This window comes from Hydractinia symbiolongicarpus, chromosome 3, assembly GCF_029227915.1.
Source record: "Hydractinia symbiolongicarpus strain clone_291-10 chromosome 3, HSymV2.1, whole genome shotgun sequence".
NCBI lineage: Eukaryota > Metazoa > Cnidaria > Hydrozoa > Anthoathecata > Hydractiniidae > Hydractinia > Hydractinia symbiolongicarpus.
In genome coordinates this window covers 22,012,028-22,027,503 of record NC_079877.1, presented here as the reverse complement: position 1 = coordinate 22,027,503, position 15,476 = coordinate 22,012,028, and the positions used below count along the sequence as shown (strand labels likewise).

General features: G+C 34.9%; 2 protein-coding genes across 2 annotated transcripts in view; both read right to left on the bottom strand.

Annotated features, from left to right (window-relative positions):
* The window catches only part of LOC130636944 (uncharacterized), a 40,698-nt gene extending 31,593 nt beyond the window's left edge, over positions 1-9,105 (bottom strand). The window contains exons 1-3 of the mRNA XM_057446795.1: positions 9,032-9,105; positions 7,895-8,231; positions 4,843-4,989 (exon numbers count right to left, since the gene is read on the bottom strand). Coding sequence (XP_057302778.1) covers positions 4,843-4,989; positions 7,895-8,231; positions 9,032-9,105 — 558 coding nt within the window. The remainder of the gene's footprint in view (positions 1-4,842; positions 4,990-7,894; positions 8,232-9,031) is intronic.
* A 4,581-nt stretch (positions 9,106-13,686) lies between these two features.
* LOC130636943 (uncharacterized) lies at positions 13,687-14,998 on the bottom strand. The gene is made up of 2 exons (XM_057446794.1): positions 14,003-14,998; positions 13,687-13,925 (listed from the first exon to the last, which is right to left on the bottom strand). Exons 1-2 carry the CDS (start codon positions 14,340-14,342, stop codon positions 13,687-13,689), a joined length of 579 nt encoding a protein of 192 aa, XP_057302777.1. The 5' UTR covers positions 14,343-14,998.
* Between the last annotated feature and the right edge of the window lie 478 nt (positions 14,999-15,476).

Sequence of the window (15,476 nt, the reverse complement as noted above, 5' to 3'; positions counted from 1 at the left end):
TCAGCCTGTGTAAGAATTCCTTCCAAAGGTCTTGAGCACATCATAAAAGGGATATTCTCCAACTGGATCAGTGTTTATGGCACTACAGATAAGTTCCTATCTAATAATGGTGGTGAATTTATCAATGAATCCTTTCTGGAAATGTGTGAACAAATGAACATCAAAGTGAGAACAACTGGAGCTGAATCTCCTTGGTCCAATGGCCTTGTTGAGCGTCATAACCAAATTATATCCGCTATGCTGGACAAAGTTCTGGAAGATACGGACTGTGATTTCTATATCGCCCTATCTTGGTGTGTCAATGCCTAGAATTCCCTCACCAATTGCCATGGTTTCAGTCTATATCAACTGGCAATTGGAGGCAATCCACGCCTCCCTAGTGCTATGAATAATGAATTTCCAGCATTGACTGCAGATATACCAACGAGTGATATACTTCGCCAGAATTTAAATAGTCTACATGCCGCTAGAGAGGCCTCTATGCACCATGAAAGATCAGAACGACTTCGCAGTGCCCTTTCAAGCAATACTCGTACCTACAGTGATGTTGTTATTCTCACTGGAGATATTGTTTACTACAAGAAGAACAACGAAACCAAATGGAGAGGACCAGCTACAGTTTTAGGGAAAGATGGACAGCAAACACTGCTCAAACATGGTGGCTATTACATCAGAGTACACCCTTGCAGCATACGACCAGCTCGAAATCCCCCCTGTGCAAAACAATGATTCTACAATCTGTGATCAAGATGATTCAAATCATATATCATCAGAAGAAGATGCTGTCACATCTGGTTCACCAAGTACTCCAGAAAAACAGAGTCAAGCACTCGAAGACAACAGTGATTCTGATGAACAACCACATCATGTTTCCATTACTCCACCAACAATCCCACCAACACCCCCTTCTACACCACGTGCATCTGCTCCAGAAACACGCATAGACCGCATCGCTACATGTCTCAGCAGCGACAAACACAAGAACATTAGACACAGATTTTGAACAACAACAATCTCTTGATGTCCAACAAGCATCATCTGACAACCAGAAATGTCCTGATGTAAATTCTTTGCGTAAAAACGACACCGTGGAATATCAACTCAAAAATGACGATACATGCAAAAAGGGATCCCTACATAGCAGATCAGGAAAATCGACAGGAAAATGGAAGTATTCATGGAATGTTAAGTCGCCCGAAGATGAACTTCAATCAGTTGATTTAAGTAGTGACGTTACAACGTGGCAACAACGATCAAGAGGTATTACAATCAGAAATCCTCATTGCCCAAGTTGACACTGACATAGAACTTGCCAAACAACGGGAGCTTCAGTCGTGGAAGTCTCAGAAAGTCTATGAAGAAGTCACAGATGAAGGTCAAAATTTTATGAATGTACGTTGGGTAATCACTCCTAAAGTTATTGACAAAAAACCATCAACAAAAGCCAGACTAGTTGCGAAAGGCTTTCAAGAATCCCAAGACTATGGGACAGATAGTCCCACCTGCTCAAGAGAGAGTGTTTGACTTTGTCTTTCCATCACAGCGTCAATAAAATGGACACCTGCGACTCCGACAAGAATTGATCAAATTAGGTGTTACCCCTAGTCCATTTGACAATGGGTTGTTCTATTGGCGTGTTGGTGATGCGTTGCATGGAATCCTTGTTTGTCATGTGGATGACATTATGTGGAGTGGCACAAAAACCTTTCGTATACAGGTTATCCAGCCATTGGAACAAGTATTGAAGTTTAGTACTGAACATCACACAGCATTTAAATATTTGGGAATTGAACTGAAACAACATGAAGACTTTTCTATAACGCTCTCTCAAAACAACTTTGCATCCTCAATTAAAAAGATCGAGCTACCCCCCAAAATGGACAAACATACACCTGTTAATGAGAATGTTAGAGGAGAACTGAGATCCATCATTGGTCAATTGAACTGGCTATCATGTATGTCCAAACCTGAAATCAGTTTTGAAGTCTCATACTTGTCTGGGAGAATCAAAGAAGCTACATTCACAGATGTCATTGATGCTACCAAAGTCAACACTAAAGTCCAAAATAATCCATCAGTCATGACATTCCCCTGCCTTGATTTTAATTCAATTCACATCCAAGTGTATGCAGATGGCAGCTTCAATAGTTTACCAAATGCTGGAAGTCAAGGTGGCCAGATAGTTCTTCTGTGTGATAAGTTCCAACAATGTTGCACACTAGCGTGGAATTCTATTCGACTCAAACGTGTTGTAAGGTCAGCATTGGCTGCTGAAACATTAGCAATGTGTGACGGCTGCGAATTGGCATTCTTCGTTTCTAACATGGTCAGTAATCTGTTATTAAAACACCAACAGCTTCAAGTCTATGCTATAACCAACAGTCTCTCATTATACAAAGCACTTGGTTCGACAAAGCAACCATCAGACAAACGTCTGAGACTAGAAAACTGTGCCTTGAGAGAAATGGTGGAAGAAGGTGACATTAAAGTTACATGAATAGAAGGTTCAATGCAAATCAGTGATGCACTCACCAAACGTAGAGCACCTTGGAAGCTACTGAAACAGGCTATTGAGAATGGCCAGCTTCCACACACCATTCCAGCTTGAAGGGGATGTGCTGTTGACCCTACTGTATATAGACAAACATTTTGGATTTTTGATCTTTTACTTGTTCACAAAGATTTGGAGATAATTATGTTGCTGACCCCACTGTACATAGATAAACATCCAGTTCTAGAAAGTATTTCATTGGTTCGATCCAGAATGTTACATTTCTCCTTCGACCATGGTTTACCGATGTATATCAAGTTTATGTTGCAAGTGAATAATTGCAGATGATAAAGAAGATGACCAGCCAATGGAGTTGACACAAATAAAGAAAGAGGGGGGATTGATAGTTGTATCTTCTCATTAATAGTTATTTAACTAATACAGCTGCATGGGACGCTGAGTTTATATCAACAGGAGTATAGTACTGTGAAAAGGTTTGTTAACATCGTGTTCGTGTAACGAGCGTGGCGCACATGAACCAGGATAAAATCGTGGTCTTTATGTATAACAAACATTTCAACATTCTATCGTGGACACCACGCTAATATTATTATCTCCACGAAGGAACGTGTGCCCCACGATTATTTTCGCGAGCTCCACGATTTTTATAGCCATTATAATTTAATTGTTTTTCTTTTTAAAAAAGTCTTTGACCAAAGTTAATTTGTTTGTTTCAGGTTTTATCAAGTTAAAAAAGCATATTCGTAGTTCTTGCTTGGTGTATACTTTTTCGTCATGGACGCAATTGTATTTTTACGATAGAAATGTTTTTTAGATCGCATTTTAAAAGTTTATAAACGAAAAACGGCGATAGAAATGTTTTTTTAGATCGCATTATAAAAGTTTAAAAACGAAAAGCGGCGGTAGAAATGTTTTTTACATCGCTTTTTGATTCATGAACGATTAAAATCTATTATTTAGCTATCTTTAAGACAACGAAGTAAAACAATAAGTGTTGATTTATTTTTGTGCCATTGGTTTTTGATTTAATTGATGAACAAATACGGTCTTTGTTGTTTTACAATAAAAGTTATCTATCGTGGACGCCAGGGAATTCCACGAAGAAAACAACACGTGTGCTACACATCGCACGCGTAAATCTATTTTAGAAAATTTGCGCGTGTGTTTTTTCGATTTTTTTCCTGGTTTATTTCACTCTTATCAGTCCCGTGAGTGTTAAGTGGTGTAAAAGTGCTAAATATATTAACAAAACACCTTAGTTCGTTGTAGGAAGTAATTTATAATAGGTAAATAACATATAATTAAATTTAAACAGTGGACGAAGAGACGCTGACACGTGCCACACGTTGCACTTACTGCAATGGTCTGCCATTTTGTTTGTAGTGCTATTTATCCCCAACCTTGTTCCCAGGGTTATATTTTCTCCGTGGGTTATCTATTATCTATAAAAATGGTAAAAATGGGAGTCATTTTTTATTTATTGAGGTTTCAAGTTTTATTGTTAGATTTTGGGAGACGGCTTGTTTGGAATAGTTTAAAGTTTTTAAATTTAAAGTTGTTCTTTAGATTTTTAAAAGTAAAACAAGTATGTTATGTTCTTTTATACAGTTAGGAATTTTAAATTAAAATGTTCAACATACATTTAATTTCACACAGGCAGAAAAAAACACATTTAATTTAAACACGGGAAAAAAACACGGCGTTTAATTAACGTTTTTAAAAAAATTTAATTTAACCAAAAGTGGTTATTAACTGTTTTTAATGATACAGTTGAAGCTGTCGATGTAAAACGATTGATTTTTGGAATACAGTTTTTAATAGTTAAATGCTTAAAGCATAGCCTTAAACGGTGACATTAACTACGCTGTAGAAAATCAACTTTTATAATTCCTTTGTTAATTTTTTTTATTTTACGAGAGTAAAGAGCGTAATTAACGCGTGCGATGAATCACACGCCTGAATAGCTGTTGCACGTGTGTGGGCGCGTGCGCGTGCGATCGCACGCGTCTCATGGAATTCCCTGGGACGCCACTGTGTAATGTTTAATTTTTGTTCGTGTAGTCCACGAAACATGATCATGAGGTCCACGATTGTTAAAAAAATATGCATTGTGGGCTATCGTGGTTCGTGCGTAACAGGAAATAACCACGAACCACAATGTTAACAAACCTTTTCACAGTACTGTATCACCAAAGTATCAATCTAGTTGGACAGGATCAAACTAACTGTAAGTGTTATATTTCATTTTAACATATAGCACATACTAATATTTGTCAACTTTTTTTTATATTATTTCTAAATAACATTACTGCTAAAAAAATGAAAAATACCTTTTTAGGTTTGGGGCCAGTTCCTCCGACATATCGACAGTTGTTTATATAGTCCCAAAAATCCTCAATTAAATGTTGATAGTGTGACAACTTTTCAGCAGGTTCCCATGTTAACTCCCATTTAACTTGATAATACTGAATTCCAGCCTACAGAAAAGGACAAGTTAAACACAAAAAGCTAGGAATCTTCATAATTTAGCCAAAATTTGCAAAAGTTTCTGCACTTTAAAGTAGTTAAAGGGGAACTACATATAAAAATTATTCTTTGATATATTGTTACTACTACCATAAGAAAACGAATTCAACTAGTTTTACTGTCTCATATGACTTCCAAGTGCCAAGAATACAAACCTTATCACCCCAAAATACGGGTAGAAATCCCAACCCCCAATGCTGTAAAAAAAGACTGGGACAAACATGATGTATGACGTTGCAAAGTGCAGAAAGCGCCATTCTATGCAGCCGCTGGTTTATTAAAGCAACAAATTTTTAATTTGTTTATAGTTTAGAAAAAAATATATCTTATATAGCTACTAGCAATTTCTTCTATTTTATGCTAAATATGCCAAGTTGCTCAGCTTTCGGTTGTACAAGTACACTCCACGTTTAACAAACAGCTTAGTTTTTGTAAGATACCTTCAGAAAAATCGAAAAACAAACTTCATAAAAAAAAAGAGAAGGGTCTTTACCAAAAGATTCTGGTTTTTACATCTGCTCAAAACACTTCACTGACAATAGTTCCCAGAGGGATATGATGGAAAGACAAAGTTCATCTGGATTTCTTAAAAACAAAAAATAAAGTTTTCTCGAAAGAGACTCCTTGCTCCTGGTGCTGTCCCAACGAATTTTGTATTTACTTCGGAGACTAAAAAAAGGATGCATACCCCCTGAATTGTTTCTCCTTTAATATGCAAACTTTCCAAGGTGAGGTCCATCTCACAAAAGAATTAATAAAAAAAGATAGGCTACTGTTCTCCTTCGTAGATCCAATTTTATTTCTTTTAACCTTTTTCAAAATTATAACTTGTTACTAACAGGAGAGGGACAATGAGAAGTGTTTGAAAACGTCAAAGTTTTTTATGAAGACTGTTTGTTCATTTCAGAAATATTGTTAGTTGTTGTTGTTTTTTAGTATATACTTTTAGGATGTACTTCATACATTTGGTTTTACTAATGTGTTCATAAATTTACTTTCAACTACTTTCTCTGGGTCTTTTCAGTGCAGAAAACTCTAGCAAATATTTGCTATCGCTTGAATGAACAATGAATCGTAGTTATTTTGGTTTATATTTATTAAAAAATAAGTTACGACAAATGGTAATGTCTCCTCTTCTTTTCTATGTCCTTTCTTGGAGGCCTCTCGCTGCGGTTTGCTACGTGTTGCACTTTGCAACGTCATTTTTGTTACTATTTCCTGTCTTCTTGTTTTTACGCAGCCCATTGAAAAAAGGCATATTGCTGACAAAGAAATTGCTCGTATTGAAGTAAAAACAGACATAATTAAGTTGCACTTTTTATTTTTTGAAATATATCACCCATTTTTGACAATATGCCAAAAAATAATTTTTGTGTGTAGTTCCCCTTTAAGGACAAGTTCATAGATATGAGACACTAATTTGGACATTGCAAAAAAGCAAAATTTCCTCATAATTTGTTTATAAATAGGCCTAGGTTGCTAAAACTTTCAGGGATGCTTTGATGCTTGTTCTTTAAAAGTTGGTCAAAATAATAAAAAAACTGTTGTGGGACATGATTTTGATAAAAAAGTAACGTTGTTAGTAATTTATCATTTCTTTGGTTATCCTTGTGTTATCAATCTCCTTATTCTATTTAAAGCACTCTTTAATGGTATGTTTATTAAAAAAAAATTTAGGACAAATTTATCAGAGTATTTGAACAATATACTGATAAATTTTTAACAAACGAAAATGTTATAATGATACTCATTTTTCAATAAGATAAATGTCCTGTATTTTGTAAAGAACATTAAAATTATATCAAGTCTTATTTAATAATGCCTAAAAACAATTTTAGGAGTAATATAATGATAAAATCTTAACAATTTACATAACCAAACTCTACTTTATTATTGCCTTTTTAAGTTTTTTAGACTGTTATGTTAGACTCATTCAGTATTGAGTGTATAAATGGTTACTGCCACATATGGTTGACAATGTTTGCTATGTGTGTTTACCATACTATGTTTACTATGTTGAAATGCTTCTGGACAGGATTTGATAACAAAATAACTAGCAAATGGAGTATTTACAAAGAAAAATATCCTCATTCAGATTTGTTAAGAAATATTACATTTATGCTCTACATAGGATATATATTCAGTATGTACCAGTTAACTGTATTTTCATATAAAATAATTACAAAAAAATAGTTATCTGTTTTTAATTTTTGGGGTCACAAGCTGATAAAACCTAACAATTTTGTAGCTTTAGAGCGTTATATTTTTATCAATTTTGTGTCCTGGAAATAAAAAAAATATGCAAAATTGCTAAGAAAGTTCCTAAAAACGTCATATTCAAAGCAAAATACATAACTTATAAAAAGAAGGAGTTTAGAGCATTTTTTATCAATTTCAAAATTCTGCACTTGTTAATTTTTTATCAATGTATTGTTCCTGAAACAAACGTTAATAACTATGTTAATATTTGCTGTTATGAAACAGGGATTTCATATTCAGGAACTTCTGGCTATAATGCTAAGTCTAAAATAAAATTGTTTTTTTAAGTTATTCTTTATAAACATTTTCTGATAAACTTAAAACAACTTATACCAATGTCCAAAAATCATCAAAATATGGTCTGATATTTATGAAATTGTCCTTAAAACATTAAAATAGTGTGTATACAATATTGAACTTCAATATTGTAAACACACTTTTGTGAGTGTACATAGTTGCACAAAAAAGTATTCTATATATATTGATTTGCGTCAACAGAAAAGGTGATGCATGAAATGTACAGGGTTGACAAGAGAAGGAAGAGCACAAACTGCAACGAGAACATCAGATGAAGAACAATTAGCTGCTCTAACGTACCTCTACTTTTGAGTCACATATTCTCTTAGCTTTCAATATGGTTGACATGACTGCAAACTGATTGTTGCAAAGAGGGGAAGCACGTGCGCGTGAGATTTTGTTTTGGAAACATGCACAGCTGTAAATCAAATCCGCTGACAACCGGCCGCGCAGTATGGAGTTATACATGGGACAATATACGCGTATGGTTTTCGTCGCGTCGTAAATGCTTTTCGTCGTGTCGTATCTTTCTTCGTGGTGTGGTTTTTGTCGCGTCGTATCTTTGTGGGGTGGTTTAACGTTTCGTCGAGTCGTATTTGTGTTCGTCGCGGCGTATTTCACTTTGCGGCGTACTTCACTTCGTGGCGTATTTTACTTCGCGGCGTATTTCACTTCGTGGCGTATTTCACTTCGCGGCGTGGTTTACTTCGTGGTGTATTATACTTCGTAGCGAAAATTTTCATGCTTTTTTAACACGAAATTACTAAATTCGTGTAGCGCTTACAAGAAATCCAAGTCACATGAATAAAGTGCAGTAAAAACCTTTAGTTTAGTGCAAAAAATTATATTCTATTTTTAAGTTAGTTTTACATTTGTGATTATGAAGGAATATTATGTGTTATGTAAGAGTTTTATGTAATAATTTATGTTTATGTCGTTAGTTTACTTGATTTTTGATATTTTCATCAGAATCCATTTAAACTACAAAATAGATAATAGATTATACAGTGTAGATAGATAGATGTGCATATTTTACATGGCTAGTCTCACAAATATCGAGGAATATACCCTGTCTATTATTTCCAGGAGGGGCCATGGCGTAGATGGAGAGTCCTAGAGTATTTAATGCTCATTTTAAGCTACGCAGACCCAATTAGAGCCCGCGCTCTACTAGACAACTCCCGGCAACATCCAACGGCCCACACAGTGTGCCATCTTCCCAATTTCCCTCACATGGCTTGGGTTAACCCGGGGCCAAGGTAACATTCACTCGCCCATGTTGAATCGCCGTCAATAGGAATCGAACCCCGGTCTCCCGCACAGAGTACGAGAGCTATAACCACTAATCTAAAATAAAAAATATATTGTGTAAAAGCTTCACGAAATTAGTAATTTCGTGTAAAAAAAGCATAACTATTTCGCCTCAAAGTGAAATACCCCACGAAGTGACATACAACACGACGAAACATGAAATCACACCAACATGAGTAATACGCCACGACGAGAACCATTACGCTGCGAAGAAAACCACACGACGAAGAAAGATACCTCACGACGAAAAGCAATACGACGCGACGAAAACCATACACGAATATTGTCCCACATATAACTCCATAGCGCAGATGTGTCCGTTTTTGTGTTCCTCTTTTCTCGTCTCTTTTGCACGCAGAAATCCTACTTTAAAAAATCCGGCCAAGTTTTATGCTTTGGACCGACCGTTTCGACAGAAAGTTGTATGGCGGATTTCTTCATTTTTACAAGTTCGTAAATACTAGTCCAACTAGTCGATAAAGTCGTTGAAAAACCACTTAACTTTTAGGCCAGGAGAACAATGGTAAAGGCAGAACGGTTAAGGTCGTTTAATGATGTCAACAACGCATATCTAAAAAATTTTTTTGAAATTTTGGTAACCTGATACATCTGTTCCAGCTTGAAATTATCAGCAAAATAACGCGTATAAGATCGTATTTTTTCGACGAACACCAAATGGAGGATATAAAGGTTTAAAAATTTTGCTGACGTCAGCAAATTCCCTCGTTATTTGTCCTTAAAATTTTAAGTGCATTGTAAAATTGAACTAAATTGACGTTATTAATTTAATGTTATTAACGTCGCGCCGTAACATCACAAGGATTAACAAATTAGACATAGCATTTTCAGCGACGTCAAGGAAAAATGAAGGTATCTACTTTGCCTGTTACAGACAGGCGGACGGATACAGTCTCCGTATTATTATATACTAGTCGATAACGCCCGTGGAAAAACCCACTTAGGGAAAAGAAGAATAAAAAAATAGGTTGTTTTAGGTTTTTTGCTGAAATCAGCCAGTGCATGAACAAAAAAAAGTTCGCGAAATTTTTTTATCCGTTTTCTGTAATTTGCAGAGCTTAAAGGAGATATAATTTTTTTATTTTTATTTATTATTTATTTTATTAACTGTCTTTCAGGCACTTCCATATTTTACAATGGCTATTCGTCCTATTAAAATAATAATAATATTTAAATAAAGAAATAAGTTATTCTATAAAAAAAGACACTGTAAAACTGTAGACAAGATTAGCAGAGTTTAAAGTGGCGAAGGATTGAAAGACATCGATATAATAGATTCTGACGGAGAATTAAGACCAGAACATATGAAAATGAAAATTATACACCAAAATATATAATAAAAAAAAAATATACATATATTAAATATATTTATTAATCGACGGGCTTAAGAAATAAAAACAATCGAGCAAATGAACAAAATTGAGACTAAGTAGAGCAGAAGGAATAAATCAAAGCATAAAGTATTACTCATGGATTGGTCTCAATCGGTCAGTAGATGTTAAGTTAGGATATTGAGAAATTGTCGTTTAAAAAAAAAAAAAAAAAAAAACTAAACTAGTATAAGGGTTTAAAAATTGTGCTGACGTCAGCAAGGCCCGTAAAACACAAAAAAATGTCTTAGGAAGTCTATATACCTGTTGCCTTCCTCGTATAGATCTTGAAACGCTGATCAAGAAAATGTATAAGATCATGTACTTTTGACAAACGGTTGCAGAGATATTGGGGGTTTGAAGGTTTTTTGGTGACGTCATTAACCCGTCAATTCCGAAACGGATTTGGGGACCCAGGCTTGGGAAAATTACCCAAATTAGGCCTAGGTGGTCCCTAGTTACCCACACGGTGAAAAATCATTGACGTCACCACACCTCATTTCCAAGTTATTTGGCCTCAAAATTTTAAGTGCACTTTAATGGCTTCATTAATGTAATATACTTCTCTTTGACGTTAGTATTAGTTTTTATTACCCCACTGTTGAGTATTTTCGAATGTTTACGTTTATTCGAACGTTCTCGGAAAATTTGATTATTTTTTTTTTCACGTGACCAGTCTATATGACGCCGTATTAACCGACATCAAAACAAAAACAAAACAAGAAAGTTAATTTAAAGTGGTAGAAAAATGTCAATTACTCCTTGTTTTCGTCTGGTAGACGATAGTTTATTTGACGATTTAAATGAAATAGACGAATTCATAGCAGGACAACAGTCAAAAGCTACAAAATATTGTAATACGTATGTCCCCGAAGTTTATGTAGCCCAACACAGTGGTCACAAAAATATTGATTCGTCAAGAAATTACAAATCAGCTAGTACCACTCACTATTACAAAATGTCAAACATCTTGAGCTCAAATAATAACCAACTTGACGTACATAACCAATCGACAGCTCTTAATACTTCCAGTTCCACGCAGTCTTCAACCCTCTCTTCATTTTTTTCCGGAGGAAATTTTAACAATTGTACATTTAATTTTAATACGAACACTCCACCAGCGAAACGATAAAGAATTGAATTTTAAAACTGTTTTGAAAATATTCTATTTTTAAAAGTTGTATTGTATTGTTTATTTTTGAACGAGTTGTGGATCGAATGTCTGTGTACGTTCGAAATATAAAGAAAGTTACATGGTTTCCACCTAAGCCTTGTTTTTGTTAAAGACCCCTGGACTCTAAAACCCTTTTTTCATTAATGGTTATGAAATAATCAGTGGGGTAATAAATGACTTATTAACCTTATTAGCCTGTCTATACGGGAAAATATAGACCTCTGTCACTCGCATGGACCTCACTGCGTTCGGTCCATGACGTCATGACCTCGGTCTATATTTTCCCGTATAGACCGGCTAAACGGTTAATAAGCCATTAAACGTCAAAGAAAAGTTTGGTAAATTACCGAACAATTTTATAGGTGATGTTTTATAGACTTTATTGAAGAAAATTATGACAAATATAATCGACTTTGCAAAAGTGATAAACAGACACACGGAACTGGCGTATTATTATAGAGAAGACTAGTCGATAAGGCCCGTGAAAATCCACCTAGGCAAAAAAGAAATAACGAAGATCCGTCATTTGAATTTTGATGACGTTAGCAATGACCCGTCTATTGTATAGTTGAACAATCAAGAAAATGTATGTTATACGTAATGTAAATATGAGAGTCAGAAAGAGAACACGTTTTTCACATTTTTTGGAGCTTGAAATGCTAATGAAAATAATGTGTATAGGATCATATGTTTTCGACGAACTCATAAGGAGATAAAGGGTTTTAAAATTTTGCTGACGTCAGCAAAGACTTGCCAAAACACATTTTTTTTTTAAATTTGTATGCCGGTTGCCTTCCATCGTATAGATCTTAAAACGCTGACCAAGAAAATGTATAGGATCATGTACTTTTGAACGGTTGCAGAGATCTTGGAGATTAAAGGCTTTTTGATGGTGTCATCAACCCGTTTATTCTGAAATGGATTCGGGGATCGAGGTATGGGAAACGGTTATAATTAACTGATAGCTACGGGCTTTATATACAGCACGGTATAACTTTTAACTTTTTAGCAAAGTGGTTAATATAAATTTAAGCAAACAACTTCGCTAGAGAATTTAGCTTGGTGATATAGCTACATACAGTCTCAAAAATCAAACCACCACAGTAAATCCAAAACCTCGCATCACTCCGCCAGGAAAACATAAAGTAATGTTGATAATTTTATATCAACTGCGTTTTTTAATATCAACATTCATCACAACAATGAGCGACAAGCAAAATGGCGTCGATTTCACACTCTTCTTCTGATGAAAAAATAAACTTTGGTTTAAAAAACGTTTAAAAAAATCTATACAGTAGACTCCCGGTAACTCGAACACTGGTTAACTCAAACTTTATTAGCTCGAACTGTTTTCTACGGCCCCTTTCTAAATACTCCCTTATAAAACTACTGGTTAACTCGAATCCCGGATAAGTCGAACATTTGTTTTCTCGAACCATTTTTGGTCCCCTTTAAGTTAATTTTTTCGGATAACTCAAACCTTCTTAATGGCTAGGTAGAAAATACATGTTTAAAAAATGTATACTGGTATGTAATGTAGCCAGAAATTTCGAAAAAGCTGTTTCTAAATGGTTCTTTTTAGAAAGGAGCCAAAATGTTCATTTTAATGGCAATATGTTAAAAGAGAATGTTATTATTATTATTTATTATTAATCATAAAATCGGGTTCCATTATACTTACAAATGGTTCTTCTCCCTAAACTTAAATTTTAAAATAAAAATAAAATAGTCGTAAAATATTTAATAAATTCACTATATATATATTATCTACAAAATAAAAGTTTTTTAACCACGCGAAGAAACAAACTTAAATAGTTGACGCAAGTGGTTAACGAGAAAACTTTCCAATATGTCTTAATAAGTTATTATATTATAATACAATAATAAAATAAATAGATAAATTAATCTAAAAAGAACACAATAGGGAAAACTGGGCTAAGCACAGAGTAGTGACATACAAAAAATTAAAAGGTGATAGGAGGTCCGAACATGGATAAAAAAAATAATAAAAAATCATTGCAAGGACAAACATCTTGCAAGAGATTTATCTTTAAAATACTTTTTTGCCTCTCTAATAAAACATTTTAAGTTTTCACAAGTTCTTATATTCTTTGGAAGATCGTTGAAACTTGTTGCTTGGTCAATAAATGTGTTTTTTTTTCACCACGCACTAGTTTCATTACGTTGTCTGCTTGTGAACTCCTACGTTCTTTTTTCATTCACAATGGTAAATAGCTCCGCCAGTTTTTGTCATGCATTGCATTATGCGCAAGTTTCACAGTAGCGAAGTCGAAATTTTCTTTCACCGGTAACCAACCCAGATCAATGATGTCATTCAGACTTACGTATCTTCCAGTAACATATGAAGCAGCAACATTTTGTACTCTTTGCAGTCGGTTCACTAGATATTTAGGTAATTGACCATAAACAACGTTATTAAAATTTAATTTCGACAATACTAAAAACTCTCAGCAAGTTTCTTTTTGATATGGAAAGGTGTGAAACGTTTCCATTGCTTCAAAGTCCTTATCATACAATATGACGATTGTGTTGTCTTTGTCACATGTTCCTTCCAGGTTAAGTGTTCGTCGAAGTGTAAACCCAAGATTTTTGACGTATTGTTATGGCACACATTACTTTCTATTGTTTGGTCAAGGCTATGTGTTCTACTCATAGCAGATGACGAACACAGCATAAGTTTAGTCTTGGAATTATTAAAAAGAAGGTTTTGTTCATTTGACCAATCTGAGAGGTTTTGGTCCTGTTGAAGAGTTTGTGCACAAGTTTTTAAATTAGAAACTTTGCGATGTTTATATAAGGTCGTATCATCAGCATATTGTAACGTGTTGGAGGTCACATTCTGGGGCAAGTCCATAACATATAAATTGAAAAAGGTTCTTCAAATTCCTAAAGTTTTGACCTTACAAATTTTAAAGCGTCAGGTGGATCGCCTTAACTTGAACTAATATCTTATTTTTGTCTAAGTTTGAATTAACGGGATCTTTGCTTAAGTCGAACTCATTAAGTCAAGCTGTTTTCTCTGGTCCCTTGAAGGTTCAAGTTACCGGGAGTTAACTGTATCAAAGCCTGGTTTTTACAATCTCTTTACAAGTATATCTTTAGAAAATAATCCTGGTTTCTACAAACCGAAACAAGATAGCTATCAGTTTAATAAATGCAATATAAACTGTTTCACTATCTCTTCCGAGAAATGTTACCCTCGGCCAGCGTATCGACCCCGCAAGCTCGGTTTATACTTTTGACCTCGGGTAATATTTCTCGGTATAGATAGACAAAACAGTTTACATTGTATTAATATTACCCGAGGTTAAATATACGCTGACCAAGGGTTAACTTTATGGTGCATTATGCTGTTATAGCTTCAAACATTTCTGTCAAACACATGGCAGGGTTTTGCCACTCATCGATAGCATCTTTATGTTACATGACTAACACCGTATGTGACCCATATTTAGAATAATTCCTGGTTGTGCTTTTTGTCTCTTGTTTTTTCGCTTTTGCTTCTGCCTTGGCTGCCCGTGTTCAGAGTTGTATACCTTTTAAGCGCTATAACTTGTAGGCGTCATCTGTTAATACACCGATCGATCAAAATACTTTGCCTTTCTTCTTATCTCTCTACGAACCTATAATAGCTGGTATTAAAGTAGTTCGAAGTCGTCATAGTGTTGTGAATTCGGGAAACCTAGCTCCTTCTCCAGATTAGGATAAAGGTTGCCAACTTCCACCTTTAGTCGCTTCCAAGCACTCTGTATACGTTCTTTCTGCAAAAGCTCTTGAGTGCGCGTAGCGCTAGTAGTAGGTGCTGCCTAGATTAAAATTAGTTCTGCTAACCGAAGGTTAGGCTTATCATCCTTAGGAATATCTTCCTTTTTCATAAGCCCCAGCTGAAAATACCACGGCAGCATCCATGTTGTTTATATTTTTTCCAATGGCACGTTAAGTTTAACAGGAAATTTGGCAAAATTAACCAGAAATGTAAAACGCAAGG